The following is a 26,329-nucleotide window of genomic DNA, read 5'->3' as shown; positions in this document are numbered from 1 at the left end:
GTTCTCAGGTGTGTGCTAATAGTCACCACCATCACTACTAAAATTGTTTCAATTATTTACAAAAATCATTCCAGCTGTAATTATATTTTGCATGGAAAAGAACAGAATTTTTAGATTGGCAAGCTGCTGTTCCTAAGTGTTCTAGGAAGATGATGGGGTGTTCGGAGAGTCTCCAGAGAGTTGTTTCGCTTCCATAGTTCTGCATGTGACTGTTGATAGGTTCAAGGATTAGAGAAACATGTCCTTGGTAAACAGTAGAACCAATAGAAAGTTCGATTTCAAAGAATCTCTGGCAATCAGCCTGCTCTTCTTTAACACTTTACTGTGGCTGCCATGTAAACAGCTGCTGAATTTGTAAGTAATTTACTTATATTTATGTTTGTTGCCAAAGAGAACTAGCTTGATTTAATTCAAAACGTATTATAATAAACATTAATACAACACAGGTCTCTGGACAACAAAAGATCCTGCCCCAGATAATGCCATACTTAATGATAGTCGTAGTCTAGGCAAAAGAGTTCTACTTCAGCACAAAAATTTACAGGGAACCTGGGAATTTCCTTGTCCTGCTGTAGGACAAGGAAATTGTCCCGCTGTATGGCCTAGTCTGTGGTTTTGCACATGCTGAATTGGTCATATAGTTCTGTGTGTGTGCATCTTTTTAAACTTTAATTGAATGCTATGTTATGAGAGTTTTTAACATAACAGTTTTAGAGCACTTTGCTCTATGGTAAAATTATATACTCATGAGAGTTCTTAAAGCAATTGTGTTATTTTTAATCCTTTGATTAGATTAAATTCTGCCCCTATAGATTTTTAAAATTCAAAACCATTATTTGTTGCACCTGAAAAATATTAGAAAATCCTTCAAAACCATCCCTTAAGACATTAGGTGTGACCCACAATTTTCTAATGGCCAGATGTGCCAAGAAGATGAAGAGAACTCTTTGAGGACAAATAGCCTATGATTCTTAACAGACTCCCATCTAGGTTGCATGGGAGGGATGCCCTTTACCGCTCAAAGAGCTGAGAACCATGCCCTCTTTTGCCCTGATGTGTGAAATACACTTGATGGGTTAAACGCACATGGACGTGTTTTTGGGCATGAGGACTTCAGGGGGAATTCCTAGGCCCCTTATGGGCATGGACCAAGACTTGGGATGTCCACGGAAGCTGCAGCCTCCGCATGCATCAGCTCTGGGCCTGGGCTCGCTTCCGAGGCCATGGGCTTCTTCTCAGTCACCTCATTCCCAGTCTTCTTTCCCTTCAAGGATTTGGTGGCTGGACCCGTGGAGTCTGATTGCTCTTAATGGGGCTTAAACAGATGAAAAGATTGTAGTCTTTCCAAGGCCTTCCCCACATGATTGCTGTTTTTCTTAATTGAATAAAGATACTGAGAAGAATCATGTTACAGTTTCATGGTGTCCTTTTATAACATCTTCTGTTCTTAGCTCACATTCCTAATTACTGGAGACGGAAATATATTTTTATCAGAAGCTTAAAAAATATATGCCTACAGTTAGTCACTTTGATATATTGTCCTTTCTTCTAACCATTCTTTGCCCTCACTTCAGCCTCTCTCTCTGCCATTTCTTTGCACCTGGAAGGCGTAAGTCGTGTCTTCCTAATTATCCACTGGCAGGTACCTTTGTAATTGTCTGGGGACCCACAACTCCCCAGGGCTGCTTTTCAGCCCCGCTGGGACACAGATAAATGCTCAGCTGGTGAGGAAGGTGCTGCCTGAGTTACCTTAGGTCAGATGTATGTTTCCCTCTGAAATAAATCCTAATAGCTCGTATCACCGAATTAACATAGAACAGATCTTAAAAGGCGTTCACTGCAGGGGATCAGCCTTGCTCCACTTACCAGAGCTGCAAGGTGCCGCTGCTGCTTTTTATTTTCCTGCCTTTTCTCAAAAGAGGTTCTACCAGCAAGGAAATGCTTGAAGGATTAGAAAAACTGGCGTAAGGAGTGTTTTCAAACGTAGGCTTTCATATTATTCAGATATGGTGAGGCCAACAGATCAGGAGACAGTTGCCATCAGAAAGATAGTTTGTTACTCACGGCTCCCAAGAGAAGGGGGAGCACTACGCCATGCAGGGCCATGGGGGGAAGCACCACAGCCCACCAGGAGACAGGATGAGTGAGGGGGAAGACATGGGCAAGACCCTTTATTGTGGTTTCTGCAGGAAGGAGTGGGTGAGGCAGGGTAAACAGGTTTAGGATTGGGTAATTTGAATAATCTCAGCAGGCTCTGGGGTGGAGGGGCAGGGGAGATAGTGGCCTAGAAAACGCTAACAGAAGAGGGAAGGAGGCAGGTGGCTCTGCACTGGTTGGCTTGCATGTGAAAGGCATGCTTCCAACTGAGTCCTTTACCATCTAGGAAGTGGCTAGCTCTGAGATGGGCAGTTTCCCCAGGGTCTGTAAGGCCTCAGACGTCAAAGTATCAGAATAAGAAGACATTCTTAATGCAAGGACGATGAACAGCAGCCCCTGAAAGTCCATGTGTATGAGATTGACAGACTCTGCTATCCCTTAACTCACTGGGCCGCCCCTCAAATAAACAAATAAATCTGATGGACAGGCCCTTCCAGTTGTGCCTCTGAGCCCTCTTTCCCTCCTCTGACAACTCACTGGACTCTCAGTCCTGTGAAAAGGCACCTTGGAATTAGTGAGTGAAATTGTGAGAAAGGGAGTCATTTCGACATCCTGCCCAGACAACCTGTATTTAAACTCTTCCAGCCAAGATGGACGCGGCTTTCAAGGCGTTCCTGGATGCCCAGAACCCGAAGCAGCAACACTCGTCCACTCTGGAGTCTTACCTCATCAAGCCCATCCAGAGGATCCTCAAGTACCCGCTTCTGCTGAAGGAGCTTTTTGCTCTGACGGACGCGGAGAGTGAGGAACACTACCACTTGGATTGTGAGTCATGGGCCCCTGAGATCCGCTCCTTGCTCGGGTCTCCACGAGAGGCTTTAAACAGCCTTTTCATTTATTTCATGACCTGTTTTCTTCTAGTGGCCATCAAGACTATGAATAAGGTTGCAAGTCATATCAATGAAATGCAGAAAATCCATGAAGAATTTGGGGCTGTGTTTGACCAGCTGATTGCTGAACAGACCGGTGAGAAAAAAGAGGTAAGGACCCCCACTTCTTCCCAGCACACCTATCCATAGAGCTGGGCTGGTTTGTTTGTTTTTAAGGTGCTATTTGTAAGTAAAAGAGTTACAAGGATAGTGTTTTTGTGGGTGAAACCTTTTTTTAAGTTAAAGTATAATTAATTTACAGTGTTGTGTTAGTTTCTGGTGTACAACAAAGTAATTCAGCTTCTTTTTGAGATTCTTTTCCATTGTAGTTAATTACAGGACATTGGATATAGTTCCCTGTGCTATACAGTAAGACCTTGTCATTTATCTATTTTAAATATTAGTAGTTTGTATCTGCTAATCCCAAACTCCTAATTTTCCCATCTCTCTCCCCCCTACTTTCTCTCTGGTAATCATAAGTTTGTTTTATATGTCTCTGAGTCTGTTTCTGTTCTGTAAATCAGTTCATTTGTATCATTTTTTAGATTCCATATATAAGTGATGCCATACGATATTTTTCTTTCTCTGTCAGACTTACTTCACTTAGTGTGATAAGCTCTAGGTCCGTCCATGTTGCTGCAAATAGCATTATTTCATTCTTTTTTTATGGCTAAGTAATATTCCATTGTGTATATATACCACATCTTCTTTATCCATTCATCTGTCAATGGATATTTAGGTTAATTCCATGCCTTGGCTATTGTAAATAGTGCTGCAGTGAACATTGGGGTGCATGTATCTTTTCGACTTAGAATTTTCTCCAGACATATGCCCAGGAGTGGGACTGCTGGATCATATGGTAGTTCTATTTTTAGTTTTTTAAGAAACCTCCATACTATTTTCCATAGTGGCTGCACCAGTTTACATTCCCATGTTGGTGGAACTTTTATCCTTTACGCAAGGCTACACTGTGAATTTTCTTTCTCAGCTGAATTATTTCTTAATATAGGAAACATGTCCTGATTCCACCCCTTCACCCTCGAGACCTCTGGTTTTGTTTTGTGTTAAATGTGAGAGTGAATTTCCATGACCGTAACTTGGGCTGTTTCTCTAAACACCAATGAAGGCGGAGGCTATATCCCCAGAGATTAGAATAATAACCGGCATGTAGTATGTACTCAATAAATACTTGTTGAGTGAATGAAAGTTTCAAATGACTATGAATCTTTTTTTTTTAAGTCTGCCTGAAAATCTACTTAGAAGAATTAGTCACAGGAACAGATATACTTGAGAAAAACGTAGCATGAACTCTAAGTTGTGCCTGAGTTATTGAGAAGAGCTTATGTGAATAAAAATGCTGATAATATTAAAATGAATCAGTATATCATTACAGATATGATATGTAATGATATTCATCCGTGCCTCTGTACCTCACGATTTGATTGGAATATTGTCCTCGTTTTGCTTTCTGCCTCAAAAAAGGAGACAAGCTGGGAGAGAACTATGAAGAAAAACTCTCTTGCTGTGATTGGAAAGAGGGGGAAAGGCAGTGGGGCGGTGGGGGAGAGAATGGGTGTAAGGCTTGGTGGTTTAGTCTAGACGTGAAAACAGCCTTATCTTCAGAGGTATAAAGGGTTATTATCTAGGTTCACGTTTATGTCCTCAGTGAAACAAAACAAGGTTTCGGACTATTAAAAGATTTTTCAGAAAAAGGTAAATTCATGATATCTCATAGAGATGTACAAGTGAACACATATGAAGGAATTTATTTTACTCAGATGATGTGAGGGAACCAGACAGTCAAAATAGCACAGGTATATGTATGAAGTGAAGAAATGTCAAGATGATTTGTGAATGGAGACAAATTGGTTTCTCTACAGCACGAGGAAGTCGCTACCAGACTAGAGAGAATTTATACATTTATCTGTTACCTACGCCTTACAAAGAGTGGCAAAGGAGTTCAAAGGCTCATAGATACAGGGCTGGACTCTGATAGCCCAGGAGGGTGTGCATAGTTTTCCACTGAAATACAATTTATTTTTTCAACATGGATATTTCAGGCAGAGCATGAGAATGTTCTCAGTCTACCAGGCAGATAATTTAATCTGTCAGAGTGTAGAAAGGATGGACACTGCTACTCTTGATTTAGTTCCCATTTTCTTGTAAAACTATTATAGTAAGAAAAACATACTATGTTTATTAAAGAAAAGGGCAAACCTCAGAGAAAGGCAAGGAGAAAAATTATCTATGATCTCAAAACGTAAAACCTCTTGATCTTTTGGTGTTTATTTTAATTTTTACAAGAGTATGTATATTATATACTTGAATATTAAATATAGTTCTTTATATATTCTTGAATATTTTGGAAGTTATTTTGTACCTTGAATTTTTTTATAGTGAACAAAGAATTATTTAATTTTCATGTTATTTTAAATGATTCAAAAGAATCCTTGAAATTATTGTAGAATATTTTATTGTGTGATTGAACAATGATTTACTTAATTCCTATTGTCAGGCAGTTCGCTTGGCTTCATTTATTGATGACTATGAATAATACTGCAGACGTTTTAGATCATAAGGCTTCTTCCATCCTGTATTTTAGTTTATTTCATTTTGACAGGAGTGAATTTTATTGGGTCATGGAAATGAATAATTTCAGTGTATTTCATTATATTTTTCATTATATTCTGAATTGATTTCTGAATTTTAATGAGAGCAAAGCACCATTATGCTAAAGACTAGAAGGTGATATGGATAGCAGATTGCAAAGACTTTAGAAAAAAAGATGAATACGATTCAAAAGTCAGAGACTATAAAAGGGGATATGGCTTTGATGAGACTGCCTGTCCTCTAAAATAAAATTCTGTCAACCAAGTAAGAAATCTTTCCAACGAGGAACAAAGAGATACAGTGCTATACACAGCAGTCTCTTGTGAGCAGAGATTTTGTTAGGAAAAAAAAAAAAATGTGCAAAAGATGGAAGGAGGGACATTTGATCATATACCAGTATTACAGGGTAGGAAAGTCCTATATCAGTATTAGGATGTCTGAAGACCGGAAAAATGAAGGCTTGGAGAAGATACCAGAGAGAGCGCTGAAAGATTATGTCTTAGCACTATAGGAAGAATAAGAAAGAAATAGGACCCTAAAAGGGGCCATAGGTATTGTAGCCAAATACAAATTGATTACTCAAAGAAAATGACTCAGATCTACTTGATCTCTTTTTTTCTCCATAGAAGAGAATGGTCTTCTAACTGGAAAGGATAGAGTGGTCTTGATTCCACAAAAATAAAACCACAGGGAGAACGGTCCTGGGGAAATAGGATGCTCTGTGCCAACATCAGTTATAATTCTGCAACAGTACTTACAGCAAGCAGTATATTGGAACGGCCATGGAAACAGCCTATAGAGGCAGACATTTACAAGTTATGGCCTGATTTTCACAAAGGTGATTCCTGATCCTTGAGTAACCTTTTAATGGCAATATCCAGGAAAAAACCTAGACTGGTACTGTGAACAGTTGGTAAACAGGAATGGGAATATTTATCAGTATCTACTGGGAATGGTAGGTCTATACTGAAATGGTAACATTCCAGGGACACAGAGTACCTGATGCTATCACCAACCAACTGTCCCCAGGAGGTCCCTGAAGACAGATATCCACAGAGGACAAAGAAACATTTTATGATGAAGCTGGACCTTCAGTCCCTACCCCGTGTTAAACTCTAGGGAGTTGGGCTGGACCACACAGAGCAAGCATCCCTCTTGCCTAGGTCAGATGAAGAAAAGGCCAAGGAGGGCATTTCCCCTTAAAAGAAGGGCTCGGAAAACCTGACTCAGCAAGGCATCCCAGTCCTTGTTGGGGTAGAGGCCTTTTAGCGGAACTCAGTCTCAGAGTTGTTTTTTTGTTTTGTTTTTTTTGCGGTACGCGGGCCTCTCACTGTCGTGGCCTCTCCCGTTGGGGAGCACAGGCTCCAGACGCGCAGGCTCATTGGCCACGGCTCACAGGCCCAGCTGCTCCGCGGCACGTGGGATCTTCCCGGACCGGGGCACGAACCCGCGTCCCCTGCATCGGCAGGCGGACTCTCAACCGCTGTGCCACCAGGGAAGCCCAGTCTCAGAGTTTTGATAGGATGTTGGGAAGGGGACCAGTGGAAGGCCAGGGGAGAGGCTGTTGGCCAGAGGGAGCAGCCCTGACCCCCTTAATACATTTACAGTGTGGAAACTTGTCAAGAGAGAGGAACCATGTGCACTGGGACTGTATCAGCCTGTTTTTACCAGGTAACAAAGAACTAAAAATCTTAGTGTTCACTACAGCAAATACTTGTATTTCACTCACAGGGTGTGGGTCAGGTGGGCTTTGGCTCGTCTTGGTGAGCTTCAGAGCTTAGGTCTCAGCATGTTCCATGTCTCTTCATTCTGGGATCCAGGCTGAAGCAGCAGTGATTGTCTTGAGCATGTCCTTTCCATGGCTGGAAGGCAGAAGCTTATGAGGGCTGGTAGAAACTTCTGATACCAAGTCCACGGCCCACCTCATATGGCCGAGCCCAGAGACTTTGGGGCTTAGCGTAGTCTAGTGGGAAGTACTAGAAAATCACATGGTGGAAGGTGGAGATACATAGAGGGAGGAAGTAGAGTTTGGGCAATGATCTACCCCAGTGATCTTTAATCACTTTTTAAAAATGGAAGTATAGTCGATTTACAATTTTGTGTTAATTTCTGCTATACAGCAAAGGAAATCAGTTATATATGTACACTCTTTTTTAATATTCTTTTCCATTATGGTTTATCACAAGATATTGGATATAGTTCCCTGTGCTATACAGTAGGACCTTGCTGTTTATCCATCCTATATATCCTAGTTTGCATCTGCTAACCCCAAACTCCCACTCCATTTCCCCACTCCCCTTGGCAACTACAAGTCTGTTCTCTATGTCTGTGAGTCTGTTTCTGTTTCATAGATAAGTTAATTTGTGTCATAGTTTAGATTCCACATATAGGTGGTATCATATGGTATTTGTCTTTCTCTTTCTGACTTATTTTAGTTAGTATGATAATCTCTAGTTCCATCCATGCTACTGCAAATGACATTGTTTTGTTCTTTTTTATGGCTGAGTAGTAGTCCATCGTATATATGTACCACATCTTCTTTATCCATCCATCTGTTGATGGACACTTAGGTTGTTCCTATGTCCTGGCTATTGTATCAATAAATAGCACTGCAATGAACATAGGGTTGCATGTATCTTTTTGAATTATAGTTTTGTCTGGATATATGCCCAGGAGTGGGATTGTTGGATCATATGGCATTTAATCACTTTTAAAAACATTCCCTCTAAGGCTGTGGACCAGAATGGTTCCAAGGAATTTGACTTATGTATATACCACTCCGCTGTGGTGTGTGGGGCGTGGATAGTGGAGACTATATAGTTCCCTTAGTGGATACTCACCTGGGTGTTTGGTTGACTAGTTACTTAATATGTACAAAGTAATACAGTTGCTTAATGTTTTTAACCACTGACGGTACTACTAATAATATTGCTCAATAATAATTAGAGTAATTATTAATTATTATAATGATCCAACCATTATAGTGGCAGCAATACCACTGTATTCTGTACTGCTGGAGCCCCATCTGCAGCACTGTAGCCTGACCTGGTGGCTTGAGAAGGGCAGTGTCAAATGGCACCGTGCCCCGTGGAGGGCTGCGCGGCAGCTGTTGTATCTAGAAACCCAGTCAGATCAAAAGCGGCAAAAAAAAAAAAAAACCCAGAGCCATTTGTCCTTGAAGCTCAACATCAAGTTTTCAAATATTCAAATTGCTGCTTTGAGGAAGAAGGACTCGGGCTTGGTATCTGTGGACGCAGAGCAGAAGTGAGAGGCTGGTGGGCGGGTGCTTCAGGGAGGCGTGCTAGAGGGAGACCCTCCTAACAATTTATGGTGTTTCCCAGTGGGATGGACCGTGGACTCTGATTTCTGCAAAGCCTCGTGCTCTGACATGTTTGCACAGGGAGCACATTGAGAGACCAGATGATCCTTTCGCCTGTGATTAGGATGCTGAGTGGGTGGGAGGATGGGATTCTGATAGACTTGGAAGTGGGCCAAGGACTCCAGTGAAAAAGGCACACATGACTCTTGTGAGGTGTAGACACCAGTGGAATCTCAGGATCATCATGTCTCTACAAGGAGAAGAGGAACTTGTCCATCTGAGATGGTTTAGATTTGACCTTCAGGGACACAACACTAGACCTCATGGTTTCCAGAGCTGCACAAGCTTAAAGAACAATCTCCCAACTCCTCAGCTGGCTTCTTTTCCCTCTTCTAAAGTGAAATGAAATCTTCCTTAAAATGAGTCGGAAGAAGAAGAAATAATTGATTCCACTGCTTCCCAGAAGACCCTGGCTCCAAAGGGAGTTAAACTCACAGGTGGCAATGTCTGCAGTTTCCTGGGCTGGATCTTTGTTGTCGACAGCCATTTGTGCTCCTTAGCTAACTCTCCATTTGAACACAAACCCGCTCCAATTTTATTCATCAATTTCGACAGGTTTACTGCGTGTGAATTTCAGAGGCCCGATTTGTACCTTTTGGCCACCTTATTCTTGAAATTCTGATAGACAAACAGGATAAGGGAAAAAAAGTTGACCAAATGAGAGACATTATTTGGAGACATTATTTTCTTGAAGTTGAATTGACACCAGCCTGTTGAATTTTAAAATGTCATGGATATCTGAGTGTTTTTAACATCGCCCAGTAAGTTTTGCCCTGGATTTCAGGTTGCAGATCTGAGCATGGGAGACCTGCTTTTGCACACCACTGTGATCTGGCCAAACCCGCCGGCCTCGCTGGGAAAGTGGAAAAAGGAGCCCGAACTGGCAGCTTTTGGTATGTGTCACGAGAAGGTTTGGAGGGGAAGAGGGAGGCTGGCTTATTTTTCGCAGTTAAGTTAACCTTTCTTTTCCAAGACACAATTTATTAAAATATAGTTAATTACAGTTTTCTGCATTGCCTTCCTGCTGTGGCCACCAACATGTCACAGATACTAAATTAAACCTTCCAGCTAAGTATGACGAACGTGGCCACCCAGCTACCAAGAGGGAGGGAATGGCTGTTCAGGTCTCCCCCAGGTATAGACATATGGGCAGGAAAAGAGTTTTTTTAAGCTGCTGCTCTGAATATCTTTTCAAAATAATAAGTTAATAATAAACCAAGGAAAAATCAAGTGAAAAATCAAGACAAAACTATCTCTGTTTCTGAGCTCCCCAGTCCTTTTATTCTCTTCCCAACTCTGTGTTGCTCTGTGTGATGCCAGGATTCAGGGCATGATTCTCACCTCACCTGTTGTGGCATCACTGGACGCCTTATCCGTTACGAGGTGCTTCTCAATCACATTGTGGCCAACAGCGGCGAAAGTAGTGATGTTTGCGAATGATTAATTTTCCAATAAGCCAGTTCAGATGGATGCAGTTGCTGCAATTAGAAATCTCATGTGGTTATGTTGTAAAATGCTTTTTGAGTGAGAAAAACTATGGGTTAGTCCACTAGGCACTGTACATATTCAGGAAACATGGCTCACTGCTGTGTGTAAATGCTTGTACAGCATGCAGTGTTATTCCTGGGTATAAAATGGTCAGTCATGATCAGTGATCAGTGTTCATGCTTTTGTTTTAGGTTGTGTCTTTTCCTAGCCTCCCACTAGAAGATTCATGGGCAGGAACATAGTATAAAGGAAGTCTAGTATTTCCATTCTCCTTCCTTACCTTATCTTTCTGGGGGCAGAAGAGGGAGGGTGTTCCTGCTTCCTGCTTCTTTAACTGAACTCTTTTTTTTCTTTTACGATGTGAACAGTGCATTCCCAAATGGAACATCCTAGTGATATTAAAATCAGAGTATTTAATACAAAGATTTATTGGACTTCCTAAGTAGATGACTCAGCTTTCATTGAAAACCTTAGTGATATTCCTAAAGATTCCAAAGAGCCACTGTAGCTGTGGATGCCATTTCATTAAAAATAATAAAGGAGCCTATAAATGTGAAGGAAAAACATGTGACTAAATATGATATACAGAGGAGTAGTGGGGTATTTTGACATGCTGGTGGGTTTTGATAGTAGTGGGTATTTTGGGCAGGGGGAGGGATACTGTCTGTTTTGCTTTGTTTTGTTTTTCCATCATTAACAGTTGCATTTCTTACGTGGCAATTTCTTCTTGGAGAGGTCTGGGAGCTTTCTGATGCTTCTGAGTAGGTCACTTATGGGGTGTAGGATTCTGAAGGAAATGATCTAAACCATCTCTCTCCCTCTTTCTGATGCTGGGCTATTGGTAAATCATTCCAGAGTTCAACATTGGGATTTTTCATGCCTGTCTCCTGAATTTTACATATTTCCTATAGTTAGAAATAAACAGATTTAGAAAAAGAAAATCCTTTGACTGGGACAAAGTAGGAGGTTGGCAGACTTATTCTGTAAAAGGCCACATGGTAAATATTTTAGGCTTCACAGACCAAGAGGCCATAAGTAGCCAGACGCAGCTGTAGTAAACAAAGGGGCACTAGTATTGGCGGGTTGTGTGGAAACAGGCAGGCCCTAGTTTGCCAACCTGTGATAGAAAGGGTTCAGGAGAATGCCAGTCTTGAGGTTTGAGGGGCAATGTATGTGTTTGGCTCAAGGCAGGCTGTCGTCATCGTAATGAGCTTATTTACGGATTCCCAGTCCTTAAAAGGTGACATGTTTGGCAGTTTTGGTGTGATTTTTAAGTAGGAAGCAGAACTAACAGAGCCTTAGAAATGTGTTTGTTTTGTTTTGTTTTGTGTTGTTTGCGGTACCTGGTCCTCTCACTGTTGTGGCCTCTCCCGTTGCGGAGCACAGGCTCCAGACGCGCAGGCTCAGCGGCCATGGCTCACGGGCCCAGCCACTCCACGGTATGTGGGATCCTCCCGGACCGGGGCACGAACCCATGTCCCCTGCATCGGCAGGCGGACTCTCAACCACTGCGCCACCAGGGAAGCCCTAGAAATGTGTTTTGAAACAAGGAAGAGTTGCTGTGAGGGAAGTAACTTAATTACCACTGAACAGGCAGCTTTGGGGTTAAAATGTGGTTGTCTTGTTTTCGTTGCTCTGATCTCAGGACATAGTGCTGCTTTCTTCCGAAAACAAAGTTGACCGGCTGCCCACCCAGCACCTTGATGTTTTACTCCCAGGACGACTAGTTTGTACTCAGGGCTGACCATCACCACCTTTAAAAGAAGGAAAGAAATAGTTTGTTTAGGTTTCGGCCTTAAAGGGTGTTAGATGTTCACCTTTGGGGATATCGAGAGAGGGATTTAGGCTGGTCAGGGCAGCCAGGCGTTTTGGACATCAAGGCCATGTCTGAAGGGATGGGCAGCACTTGGAGTCAACTGAGTGACAGTCGGCTGCGGATCAGGGAGGGATCAAGGCGGAAATGCTCATAGCCCAGACTGAGGTCCACTCTGGCCCTACCGCTGTGATCCTAGATGGTCCAGGTAAACCGAGGCAGACCAGTAGCCTTCTTAGAGTCACAGCAACAACCTCGTTGAGCTCTGGTCCCAGTGAGATGGTGGGTCTTCTGAGACTAAGTTCACTGGCAACCTCACCTTCTCCTGCAGTGGAGCTCCCTCCGTTTTAAAGGGACCTGCTGTCCTGAGCACTGATTTCTGAAGGCTTCATGGTAAGGACAGAGGGCCACCTCGGGTGCTACTGTGCAGCCTCCATGCAGAGCTGGTGTGGCCTCCTGGGGTCAGTGGGAACCTCGCAGTCTGTCCTCTGGGATTTTTACGAAGTCAGGTGCTGTGACAGCTCAGACCCAGTGCCTGGGGTCCGCTTCTTTGTACCTGAAAGCTTTTTTTCCTGCAGTCTTACACAAAGGGAGCCTGATGGGTCAGTAGGATAAAAAATGATAAAACATATACCAGACACATTGGGTTAGTCTGCAGAGAGCCTGGGAGCCTGGGGAGCCTGTCCCTGAGAATTCCCTGTAATTGTGTGTCTGGTACACCAGGTGTGCCCCCTGCAGCTGCCATGTGACTAACGTGGTCCCTGCTATGCCTTGGGGTCAGAGTGTGAAGGGAGATGGAGACCCTGATACAGGGAGCCAAGGATGGGTTGGGGTCACCCTTCCTTGTCATTCTGGACACCAATTCTTCTTTCCTCTCCAGGGGGAGTCAGAATCACTGAGTGCTGAACGTTCTTGGCAGTGTTTAGGAATTCTGTGGAAGATTATGCATAACTCCATTGTATCTTCCCCCACCCCCAAAGAATATAAGAATAAAACTACAGACTCCCTGCTTCTAAATAGTTTATTGCGATTCATCCTGTTTGGAAAAAGTAAAATTGCATTCTACTTCCTAAACTAATTTTTATTTATTGAGGTCAAAAAATATGAATTACATTTCCTGAATTAGGAGCACTCTGCGTGTGTGTAATATTAGCTTAATTTGCATAAATATAAGTTACCGTAAGCATTATTATTATTGATGTTCGTATTGTTCCTTCAGCTGCTGAACTAGTACGTTTTTGTTAAATGTGTATACGCTGAAGTTTTAAGCCTGAATTGATACCACAGTGAAAATATATTTTACCCAAAAGTTTCCAGTGGGGCAGGAGGGTTTATTTCCATCTCTTCAGGCTTTTTCTGTTTATCTGGGACCTGGAAAATTTTGTCTTAACAGGTTTTTGCATCTCTCAGATGTGCTGAGTGAGTGGAGGGTGGAATGGGAGCCGATTCATGGGGACTGTCTGTCCTCTTCATAACGGTAGTGTTTGTTACCACAAGTTATTGAAAGTGAAGGGGAAAACCCAACCCCTTATGTGCCATAACTGCCTTCATTTTATGTTTTTCCAGTCTTCAAAACTGCTGTGGTCCTTGTGTACAAAGATGGTTCCAAACAGAAGAGGAAACTTGTAAGACTTCTTATTTCACCCCATAGTTTCAAAGTATCTCCCTTGCTATCTGTTCCTCAGCTGTATCTGCGTACTTGTAATTCTGCACCTTTGTCAGGCGTGAGTGTTTTATGATTTTGAGTGTTTTATGATTTTTTTTAAGTGTTGCTGAGGACTTAAGGAAATTGCCCATCCTGCCTTCCTGCAGGCAGACTCACGTTTAGAGCATGAAAGTAAACAGCTATTGGGCCTACCATGGCCAGAACCTACCTTCCTAATACTATTTTTATCCACTGCCTGTTCTTCCTGCCCCTCTGTGCTTGTTTGGGATCCTTTTCTCTTTCTTCCTTTGTCTCTCTCTGGCCTGACTTTGGTTAGCAAGCTTATTTGCGCACCCTCAGCAGATTGGTCCCATGGCCTCTGGCTTGCTGCTGGGTGAACAAAAGTGCACACGGGGTAGTGACCCGGGGTTCCAGCATCACTGCTTTGTTGTTGTTCTTGTTGGGTTTTCTTTTGAAAATTAAAACAATTTATTTATTTGTTTTAATGACATATTTTAAAAATTGTATTATTTTATTGAAGTATAGCTGATTTATAGTGTTGTGCCAGTCTCTGCTGTACAGCAAAGTGACTCAGTTACACACATGTAGACATTCCTTTTGTTATATTCTATTCCATTATGGTTTATCACAGGATATTGAATAGAGTTCCCTGTGCTCTGCAGTAGGACCTTGTTGTTTCTCCATTCTCTATGTAATAGTTTACATCTGCTCACCCCAAGTTCGCAGTCCTTCCCTCCCCCATACCCCTCCCCCTTGGCAACCACAAGTCTGTTCTCTATGTCTGCAACATCACTGGTTTAGAAAGTGTGTGCGGGTCTGGTCCGGGCTGAGCACAGACTTCTCATGCACCTAGTTCCTTCTCTTCCTGCAGGTAGGATCTCACAGGCTTTCAATTTACGAGGACTGGGACCCCTTCCGATTTCGACACATGATTCCTACCGAAGCTTTGCAGGTTCGAGCTTTGGCAAGTGCAGGTAAACTCTGAAACAGGTTGGGTACCTATTTCTGTGTATGTATGAATTGTTTTTCTGAATCCACACTCTTGGTTCTAACCACCCTACCATCTTTTTCCTTCTATGCTTAAGTCTCCTTTCCCTCAGTCTCTCCATTGCCTCTTATTTACCCAGCTGTTTATTAAACGAATGAACTAAGTGAATGGAGGTAGTGCCTTTAATATTGTTCCAAGGAATTCTATTCATTCTGTTATATATATTAATAATACTGCAGGGACTCACATCTAAGTAGCAATGAATCTTGTACTTCTGGGAAGAATCTTTGTGACCATCAGCAGACAAAGCGTATGTAAATGACTCACTTGCCTTTTAACTGGGAGACCCAAAAAGACCACCCGAAGCACAAAAAACGCAATTGAATACATTCTTTCTTCCTGAAGCCTTACAAGTCTTTATCTTTGTATCAGCATGAAATGTCAGTTCTTTTTCTATGACCCACATAGCCGTGAAGCAAGTTGTTAGGTAGTGATGAAAGTACTTGCTAAGATGATTAGTTGATGCTTCAGCACATGAGAAGAGAAGTGAATGTCAGCACGGTATTGACTAAGAATAGCAATATTGCTATGACTCGGAGGCCCCATCCAGGGCTTAATTTGAGGCTGTTTTAGGGAGGAGCAATCAGCAGTGGTTCTCCCGGGCACACCTGAGAGGGAGCACCTTTGGGGTCAAGTGGAAACTCTCGGGACACCCCTATTCCCGTCCCACTTGGACAGCAGGTACAGCTTTCTGGTTGTAAGAGGGGCCATGGAAGTGGACCTCTGCAGGTGCACAGTGGATCTGTATTTCTCTTTTGTGTTTCTGGCATCTAGCATGAGCGATAAGTTCTTCATGTCCGGTTGGTGTCACTCATTTTCTCCCCGTTTTCATTTGTCACCTCCATGAGCCATAAAATTGGCTCTAATCTTTATAGAACTACCTCTCCCCTAGTCCAGTGTCATGAGGAAAAACCTTCTGCAGTATTTGGGAAACCTCCAGTTACCCACCCAAGTTAAAGTAGATGCCACGTCCTTCTCAGTTGTTATGCATTGCAAGAGGAAAACTCAAATGCAGAAACCACGTCTGGCAAATGTATTGGGGACGATTATTTGCCTTAAGAAGGTTTCTGTCTAACCTACTGGCCCAGAGGACCCTCGTGCCTTTTTAGCTTTGATTTGTTTTGTAAAATTGATTTACACATGAATTTTCAGGCCCTTATAAATCATAAGTCTACAAACAGCTACAATAATATTTTGAGGTTTGGGCACTTAAACACTAGCATTGTCTTACTTTGGAATCTTAGATGATGAATTATCTAGTTCATATGTTTCCCTGCGCCTGGTTTATAAATAGGAAAGCGTATGCTTATAACAAACCGCAAAGGCTCCTTAGCCAGGAATTTTGCCTTCATTGAGGACTAAATACATGAAGAATTTAAGTTTGGAAAACAAAGCCAGCTTTGTGAAGATGATATTCCGTTCCCGCCCTCGGTTTTTCATTCAAATCAAGTTTAAAATCAAGATGAAAGTTTATTTTAATGGACTTACAGAGACTAGCCAACACATCTCTTGTTATGAAATAAATTCCAATGGATATGAGAATCAGAAGATGGAAATTTCTAGATTTCATCTTCGTTTGGGAAAACCTGTGAAACTGTCTGCATAGGGGTCCTGCTTGGTTAAATAATGTGGGCACGATGAGAGTTTGTAACTAGGGTTTTGAACCATTAGGTAAGGATGAGACTTCACGACGTGCAGTCTTGAGGTCTGCAGTGAATTGTTTCTTTCATAAACACTAATGATGAATAACCCGGCAAAATAATATGATATTCAGGCACTGAAAGACTTAGAAGTCGTTTCTAAATATAACTGTTTCTCACTTTCTCAGTGTACCATTCTGGCTTCCTTCAGGTTGGGTGCTGTGGGCAGGCTGAGAAAGAGGAACCCCATTCGTTCCCAGGACGTGCTTGTCCAGGGCACTAGTCCCAGTCGCTCAGGGGGAAGGCTGTGCTGCAGATGGCAGGGGCCTGCCTCTTTATATCACTGGCCTGATGAAATCAGCACTGGAATCTTGGGCTCTGTCTAGTCCAACTGTTGCCAAAACAACTAATCACTTAATTAAAATAGTTCAGCCAAACGGGCTGTGCAGCTGAAAGGGTCAGTTTTTCCATCAATATGATTGACTGATTGTCCTTTTAGACCATCCAGAAGGAGATTTTAGCAACTGGTAATTTTCCAAGCATTCTTTTTCTTCACGCCCATTAAGTTCTCAATCATTTTGTCTCTTGAGATCATGGGATAGGAATGAAGTTTCTTTGGTCATATGTGGCTCTGCTCTCTTTAATCCTACACCAAAGCATGGGAAATGCTTTTGTAAAAATGCAAATAAATCTCTTTGAAACATACTCTCATTCGTCCTTGTTTTAATTTCTCTAGATGCAGAAGCAAATGCTGTGTGTGAAATTGTCCACGTAAAATCGGAGTCTGAAGGGAGGCCGGAGAGGGTCTTCCACCTGTGCTGCAGGTGAGCCTGGAGCCGTGAAGTGTGGGAGGTGCCGCCCAGAGGGAAGGGATGTGACAGTGCTTGGTGTCCCCAACCCCTCTGGGTTCTGCACACCAGCCTGTGCATCCCTAGAAGCTACATTCTTTCTCTTGTGCACTTGAGAAAGTATTTAACACTTATCAAGTAACAGTAATCAGATACATTAAACTCATTTTATCAGAATGTAGACAGTAACCTGGTTAATATCTTTCTAAAAGGAAATCGGAATTTTCACGTATATATTTGACATTCAAATGAGGGCTTTCTTCCCATACGTACATTTGGTGGGTTAGAAGGACATGGTTGTCTCATGTTTTGTTTGGGTGTTTGGGTGCATCATTTATACTGTAACATCTCTGAGGCACAGCAGATGGAGAGTCACCTGGGAGGAGGTGAGGGTGTGTGCAGTGTTGCTGGGATTCCTCGTCGTGTAGGGGAAACTTCGACCTGGGGAGGCTGGCTCAAGTGACTCAGGTTCACCTGCGGATCTGGAGTGGAAGCTGAACTTACGATGTGGGCTTCCACTTCCTTCTTCTTCTTCTTTCCCTCCTCTCACCATCCCCTCGTCTTCCTCATCTTCCTCCTTTTTGGGCTCTGTCGTTAAGAATTTGAGAATTGTACTTTTCTCAAGTGCAGCCAGTTCTCTCTCTTATTTTTGGCCTAAAGACACCAGGCTGGATGGTGCCAACAGCCAGCATTCTGATACATTTGGCTTTAAATATGATCTGTACTCCATGATGCTTTAATTTTATCATAGGTGCTTAGTAATTTATTCAGTACTTACCCCACACCATGGGTAGTATACTATGGGTTGCCCACACACACAATAGAAACTCAATGGAATCAATATTTTATGGTTGTTAGTAATATTTTATAACGTGGCTGCTGATACAGTAAGAAGGCACGTTTAGGGAGACACAAGAGGGATTACATGCATTATTTCACTTAGTCAGACTGAGCTACTGTTATTCCATTTTACAAATGGGGCGCCAAGGCTCACAGAGGGTACTTGGCTAAAACCTTATAGCAAATGAATACTGAGTTCAAACTCAGTGGGTTTGACTTCAAAGCCCATGTTTTGTGTTTCTTCATTGCCTCTTTGTTGGATGTTGGGTGACAGGGATCAACAAATCCAGATCCCAGGAAACTGTTGGAACTAGAATTGAAATTTTTTTTCAGATAATCTACATGTGGTTTAGCACCATCTTTACAGTCTATTTAGGCTAATCTGCTTGCGACTTTGTTGATAAATCCACAGGGTCCAATGAGCCTGCCCGTAGAGATGCCATATTCATTGTTAATAAGGAATGCCAGCTAAAACTGGCCTGGGTAAAACTATTAAGAACTTAACAAGAAAAATAACTAACCTAAGAAGCACTTTTTTTATCGTGCAAATTGGAAGTTGGGAAGATTTTCCAGTTCTTACCAATGTAACTTTAATATTATTTAAATATTATTAAATAATAATATTTACATGCTGACGTGTGTCATGGAAGGTGTTGATATTTAACAGGCATTGATATACAACTCAGAGGAAACGAAGGATGTTGGGACATCAGTTTCCAAGTGCGCTGCAGAGCAGCAAGAATCTTGTGGTTCCTTTGTCTGTAAAACATTTTAGACTGAAAGGCTCTGCCTTAAGTACCAAGAGCAGAATCTGGCAACTTTGTGGTGCAAAATCCATCTCTCCATCAATCTATTCATTTGTGGGCTGCTTGGTCCCAAATTGGCTGCGGGAGATGAATCACAAAGCATAAAGGGAAAGGAATACGTGTTCTTTATCTCCAGCGGTGAAAACACTGCTGGTCGGCAGTGAAATTGGAGTCGTGGCCTCAGTCTTTAACCTTTGGTCCTCAGGGATATTTGTTTGGCCGCACCTGATAACATCAGAAGTTCCATCGTGTGTTCAGTGCTGTTTCCCTAATAGGTGTAAATCTTCTTTTCATAGCTCCCCAGAGAGCAGAAAGGAGTTCTTGAAGGCTGTGCATTCCATCCTGCGTGATAAGCACAGAAGACAGCTCCTGAAGACCGAAAGCCTTCCCTCGTCCCAGCAATATGTCCCTTTTGGAGGAAAACGATTGTGTGCGCTGAAAGGGGCCAGGCCAGCCATGAGCAGGGCAGGTACTGTGGGGATTCAGACGTTCAAGATCCCTGTCATCCCCACTCCACTGTAGAACTGACGTCCTCACTGAGCAAGACTTAGACGTGTCCTTGTGGGGGCTAACGCTGGAGTACATTCTGCCCTGGTGTGAGGTTCCCGGCCCTTGCCTCCCTCCCTTGGTTTAAGCCTCTTGCCCTCCCTCAAGCTTTCCCTTCGCTGCCCTCCTCCTTCTGGCTGGTGAGCTCCCCTCTCATTTGCCAAGCTGGGAAGTGAGCACATTCTCTTTCTAGAGGAGCTGTCTTAGCCCACTTGCCGAATGAGAGTTGCTGCTTTGCATGACAGCCAGCTTTGTCCAGCAAAAAGCAGTGTGTGATGTCTCAGCATAGTCAGAGCCCACCGTTCTGAGAACGTGGTGGCTTTGTCCTCGAGAAACAACAGCCATGCCTATTCTCAGTAAGGAGGCCATGTTTGGTAGACCAGATGACCCATCAGATTTTTACCCTCATCTTGAACCTGCAACTTTATCTTTAGCTTCCATGTTCATTTAGGGAAGCCTTGAGCTGCTATTAGAAAAGAGGAATCTGGAGTTCAAGTAGTCCCAGGGTAAATATTCTTTTAGGACTTATTCTACCACCTTGAAGCAGTAAACATCAATACTACTACCTGTAAATGGCATTAAAGTCTATCTAGGAAGAAAGATATTTTCATAACACTTAGGTATTAATGACATCAAGACATTAACATTTTTTAATCACTCCTTTCTTAAGAGGCAGTCCAGAATTTTGCAGGGAAGATTCCAATAAAAGAGGCTTCCTTTGCATTTGACAGAAAGGCTTCTGATCTCTGTTCTAAAGAATTTTCCACCTGTTCTCAATTGTGTTGAAGAGGCAGGTATGGTACTGTGAATGGTTGAAGGTTTTCATAGACATAACCCTGACAGAGTATATTATACTCTTTAAGTACTTTAGTTTATCTAATGTTAAGGGGCTAGTTATCTTATATCTATTCTCCAATCAGTTGATAAGTGTTTACTGAAAACCTGGTATGGTGAACCCCTAGTACTCTTCTGGGCTCACCAGTGTCTTGCATACTTCCCTATCCACAATTTCTCATGGAGTCCTCATGTAAAAAGCTTTCTCATCCCTTTAGAGCTCACAGCAGAGAACTTCACCTTGGAATTGTCTCCTTTGTTCCTTTTACTTGCCACATATATTTAATTAGGATCGAGAATATGCGTGCCAACCTCAGGAAACCCCACCTGTCTTTGGTCAGGTTTCTGTTGTTAATCGAGGAACCTAAAGTCAGAGCTGCATTTACTTTGAAACTAAGCATTTTTAGTCTGTAGGACACTCAGAAGTTTTCCTGCTGAGATCCCTCTGGGAAGAGAACAGAGTTGCTACAACCTACCGCATCATCTTGAACATCAAGGGAGAGAGCCTTGATGTCAGAGCCTGGAGGAGCCTTGATGTCAGAGCCTGTTGGCTTCGGCTGATGGGAAGATTTGCTGCCTGGTGGCTCATTTTTGGCTGAAGAAAGTCTTTATCACTCTGCTTTTGAAGCACCTCACTATTGTCAGGATCTTCCAATTAGATGATTTAAAAATGGTGTTGGAGTGGGTCGGCACAGCACTAGCTAGTCAGTCTTAATAGTGAACAGTGGAAATACTCAAAGCAAAGATTGTCTCCTGGAACCCCATAAGGCTGGCTGGGTTTTTTTTTTTTTTTTTTCGGTACCCGGGACTCACTGTTGTGGTCTCTCCTGTTGCGGAGCACAGGCTCCGGATGCGCAGGCTCAGCGGCCATGGCTCACGGGCCCAGCCACTCTGCGGCACGTGGGATATTCCCGGACCAGGGCACGAACCCGTGTCCCCTGCATCGGCAGGCGGACTCTCAACCACTGCGCCACCAGGGAAGACTGGCTGGGTTATTCTTACGCTTCATTATGCATTGTCATGAATACCCAGCTAGTTTATTTCTCTTTTTGCTCAGTAAAGGCAAATAGCCAGTCTCCCTTAGTCTAAAAGCACTTTATGTCTGCCAGTAACCTGACTACACGTTTTTTGTTTTTCCAACATTTTCTTATGAAAATTTTCAGGCATATAGAACAAATGAAAGAACTGTATACATTCATACCTACTGTCTGTAATATTTTTTATATTTTCATTGTCACATATTTATTCATCTGTCATCCATCAACTCATCTTACTTTTGACACATTTCTAGGATAGACATTAGCATACTTTACTCCTAAATACTTAAACCTGCACATCATTGACAGATATTTCCAATATCCCAATTTGGAATTGAGGTAATTCTAATAGAGTGATTGGAGAGAGCCAGGCTCCACTCTGGTGGTACTGAGATAAAATTGAACAGTAATTTCTGCATCTTTCCAGTGGAGTAATAGTAGTAGTGGTAGTAGTTTTGTGTTTTTTTTTAATTCTTTCTTTTTTCCATTTTTCCTGGAAATGATTTTCATTCCCCTCCTTGAGTGAGAGTGGTGTCTATTTACTCCATGCTTTAAGATGATAGAACACTCAGGAATGATGATGGAAGCACAGGGATCTGAGACAGAGGATGGTCAGAGCGGGTGCCAGTTTAGACCACTGTCCAGCTCACTGACCTTCTACCTGCTGTATTTGAAGTCAAGGCTGCATTTGGCGGTACTTGTGAATAGTCACCTTACTTCTAGCAGCACTGAAGCAGTTTAATGGTTTTTCAGGCTTAGATTTCAGGAAAGTAGCTCCTAAGTGGTATCTAGGCTCCTGCCTCCCACTGGAAAGCCCATGGTACATTTCAATATCCAGGGAGAAGTGGCAGCATTTCCATGTGTCTTTGTGTGTGTGTGTGTGTGTGTGTGTGTGTGTGTGTGTGTGTGTGTGTGTGATTGTTTGCTTGATTGGGTGGTGTCTTTTGTTTGTTTTTAACAATACTGGCTTCCTAGAGGGCAGTAGGGTGAAAGAATGAATTGTTTTTCTTAACTTAGTCACTTTATCTAGCACTTTGTTAATCAGCTGCTTGGGTGTTGTGTTATTTATTTCTCCTTCCACTCCAGCACTGGTAGTTTAATTGCTTTGTAGAAGAGAAATTGGGGATACACAGAACAGAGACAGGAGGGACGAAGGCTCACATTTGCTTTAGCCTCAAGTTCACATGGGTCTTTGTCAGAAAGAGGACTTAATATCTCTGAGACGCACTCTTTCTGTAGCTTCTCCAAAAACAGTGCTGTGCCCTTAAGGTACCTGCAGATCCTCGAGAAATGTTACATTCAGTTTTCCAGAAAGCAATATAACTTGGACCAGTGTTTTTCCCTCCTTGATATATCATGGTGATTTCTACAAAGACAATGAAACTCTGGAGGCCTCCCCCATCCTTACTAAAGATTTATTCCAGCTAAATGACTCTAGGACAGCCCTGGGAGAGTCCCAGAGCACTGTGACATGGGCCATGGTCGGAACTGAGGGCACTGATTAATCCCAACATCAGTGGTGCACTCGACAGCAGCAAGAATCTGCACTCCCTGTCTCCCAGGTGCACAGGGTAGAGAAATTATTTCAGAGGGAGTTGAATCCCCTTTCCCCCGTAACCTACAACCCACCCATATGCCGCCCCCAGCTGCCCCCCGTCCTTGCCCTTCCATCGATAGCTGTAACATCCTCCACGTCCAGACACCTGTGCAAGGTAAAGACCCCAAGACAAAAAAAAAAAAAGACCCCAAGACAGACTGGTGAAATCCGGACTTTAAGCCCCAAACGACATCCAGGTCCTGAATGCATATCATGTAGTCTTTCCTTTCCTCTTCTTGTATTTGCTTTCTGGATTTGCATCGCACGTAAAGCATGTGGGCGTTTTATTTTTATATTTTTGTGTGTGTGCGCAGTGTCCGCCCCAAGCAAGTCTCTTGGGAGGAGGAGGCGGCGACTGGCCCGAAACAGGTTTACCATTGATTCTGATGCCATCTCCGCCAGCAGCCCGGAGAAAGAGTCCCAGCAGCACCCCGGGGGCGGGGACACTGACCGCTGGGTAGAGGAACAGTTTGACCTCACTCAGTACGAGGAGCACGATGACGTCAAGGAGACAGACATCCTCAGTGACGATGATGAGTTCTGTGAGTCCGTGAAGGGCGCCGCGGCGGACCGAGACCTGCAGGAGCGGCTTCAGGCCGCCTCCATCAGTCAGCGGGAGAGATGCCAGAAGGCCCTGGATAGTCACGCATCTCGCATGACGCAGCTCAAGAAGCAAGCCGCCCTTTCGGGCGTCAACGGAGGCCCGGAGAGCACGAGCGACGAGGTCATTTGGGTTAGGCGTGAAGACTTTGCCCCCTCCAGGAAGCTGAACACTGAGATCTGACGGCCACGTGCCCCGGTAGAGACAGTCCTTGTAGATACGTCTCCCGCCCCGCCCCTACTCCACGCCCCTCCCGGATTCTCGAGGGGGAGAATGTTCCCTTTAAGTCGCACTCTTGCACACACGGTTTCGGCAGCTGACTTTGTTCTGAAGCCATGTAGCCGCCCAACTTTATCGTTTCTAACAACATCGGAAAGAATTGTTCAAGAATCCCAAATCAGCTTGAGTCCTATCTCTCTATATTACCAAGAGCTTTTATTTATTCTCAATCAGGGCCTAAAGAATTAAAAACAAAAAAACAAAAAATTCTATAGCACTGGAAAGCAAATTACCCCAGGAGTTGAAGTATGTACTACAGATTAGTTTAAAGGGTAGCACACGAAAAAATAAAAGATTCTATCTGAAATCAATCCAGGAGCCATCTCCTAGTTGGGGAAACAAAGCAACTGTACAGCTTGCAGTGTTCTTACTCCTTTCCCTCTTAAATGTCTGAGAATATCTGTGTATTTTAAGAATGTGTGAGGAGAAGGTGGAGATATACGTTTCCATGAGCCTTTTTCTTTTTTTTCTTTTTCCTCTTCTGTTTAGGTCTATGGCTGGTCTTACTCGATGTCGGTGTTCGGAAGTTCTAGTTTTGCATAGAATTATAAAGATGCCAAACTCCTTGGAAAGAGATCCAAATTTATCACTTGAAAAAAAAACACTATTTTTTGTATTTTACCTGAGATGCAGGGGGCACAAACAGATGAGACTTTTACACAGTGTTAGTGTAACTCTGAGTTTAAAAAAATGAGGATTTTACCTTTTACAGAGAGAGTGAGACGTGGTGATTTTATATTTATATATGAAAGGCCAACAAGATGCTTAGGAGAAACTTTTCCCAAGAAGCAGCTTTGTTTTTGTTTTCTTTTTTTTTTAATTTAAATGTTTGAATCTCTATTTGAGATGGGAGCTTGGTTGGATTAAACGTGACACCGGGATGGGCAATGTGTGTGTCTGTTGCACATGGCGGGGGAGGGGAGACTCCTCCTCGTGGGGTTGCCATGGTGATCATTGGTTTTCCCATCACAGTTGCATCTTCATCCATAGATTACCTACTCCTTCCCTGACAGTCCATAACCAAACCGTTTAACAAAACCACCTCTTCAAAAACATGTCTTGGGTTTAACACCTTCTTCATGCCAACAAAACAGGGTAAACATGCTAAAAAAAACTAATGTTCTAAACAGATTTCCAAATAGGAAGAACAAAAACAAGTTAAAGCACTTTCAATATTTTCTTTTTTTAAAAAAAAGGTTTATAGCTTTTTTTTTTTTTTTTTCCCATTTCACAATGTCCACTTCCTAAGAAAGGTTTAAATAATATGAAAACTTTCTTTTTGGGGAAAATATCTATTTGATGTTTGACACATCAGTAGGTACTTTAAAGACCTGAATTTTATAGTAGCTTTAGGAATTATATTTTATAAAAATCAGTTATGACTTTATATTTCCAGACAATAGAGAGTTCAGACCATCATGCTCTTGTGCCCCTGCTTGCTTTACCTGCTTTCCCACCCTGTATCCCTCCCCTTTCGGGTTTCCAGGGCTTTGAGCTTGATCTTTTGAGAGTTTTATTCTATTAAATTTTTGCTATATCTTCTGATTTTCTTAAAGAGCTTTAGGATGATTTCTATACCCTTCGTATCACTGCATTGTTCCATTTCATCTCCAGTTCGATTGTGTCTGGGTGGAAAACTGAAGCAGAGGCTTCTAATAGTCCCATTTACCAGTCCCAGTGCAACGGGTTTGTCTGAAAATGCTGGAAAGTCTGGTGCTTGGAGAGGGTGCCATTGTCTCTTGTACATAAGGTCATGATGTGTCTATGTCAAAAGTTCTTATATATTTCTTTTATAAGCTGAAAGAAGGTCTATTTTTATGTTTTTAGGTCTATGAATGGAACGTTGTAAATGCCTGTCAAACAATAAAAAATATTGAAAAGTGTCTGTCCAGTCCTGTGCCTTTTTGGGTGGGAGGATGGATATGAACTGTAGAATATGTGAGAGAAGATACCTAAGGATGCCTTTTTTTTTGGATAAATAAATATCGTGACCATCAAGGGAAAGCTGATTTGGTGGAGCTTGAAGTTTTTTTTATCTTTTTGATTGAGGTATAATTGATATATAACATCGATAGTTTCAGATACTAAACATAATGTATATGTTGCAAAACGACCACCACAAAAAGCCTAGTTAACATCCATCATCATCCACAGTTATAAAAAATATTTTTCTGTGATGAAAACCTTCAAGACCCACTCTCCTAAGCTACTTTCGAATATGCAATACAGTGTTACGAGCTACAGCCCCCATGCTGTATATTACATCCCCAT

General features: G+C 42.6%; 1 protein-coding gene across 5 annotated transcripts in view; it reads left to right on the top strand.

Moving 5' to 3' along the window:
• TIAM1 (TIAM Rac1 associated GEF 1) overlaps positions 1-25,893 on the top strand; it is a gene marked incomplete at its 5' end in the record, with an annotated part of 137,020 nt that extends 111,127 nt beyond the window's left edge. For all 5 annotated transcript variants that reach the window (XM_082654579.1, XM_082654580.1, XM_082654578.1 and 2 more), the window contains 8 exons: positions 2,743-2,922; positions 3,019-3,137; positions 9,800-9,908; positions 13,883-13,941; positions 14,854-14,956; positions 17,407-17,494; positions 19,461-19,633; positions 23,493-25,893. In XM_082654579.1, the coding sequence (XP_082510705.1) occupies positions 2,743-2,922; positions 3,019-3,137; positions 9,800-9,908; positions 13,883-13,941; positions 14,854-14,956; positions 17,407-17,494; positions 19,461-19,633; positions 23,493-23,962 (1,301 nt within the window). In that variant the 3' untranslated portion in view covers positions 23,963-25,893. The remainder of the gene's footprint in view (positions 1-2,742; positions 2,923-3,018; positions 3,138-9,799; positions 9,909-13,882; positions 13,942-14,853; positions 14,957-17,406; positions 17,495-19,460; positions 19,634-23,492) is intronic.
• Positions 25,894-26,329: the final 436 nt, after the last annotated feature.

Source organism: Grampus griseus (assembly GCF_964374135.1).
Source record: "Grampus griseus genome assembly, chromosome: 5".
NCBI classification, from domain to species: domain Eukaryota; kingdom Metazoa; phylum Chordata; class Mammalia; order Artiodactyla; family Delphinidae; genus Grampus; species Grampus griseus.
This window is presented reverse-complemented; position numbering and strand designations above follow the sequence as displayed.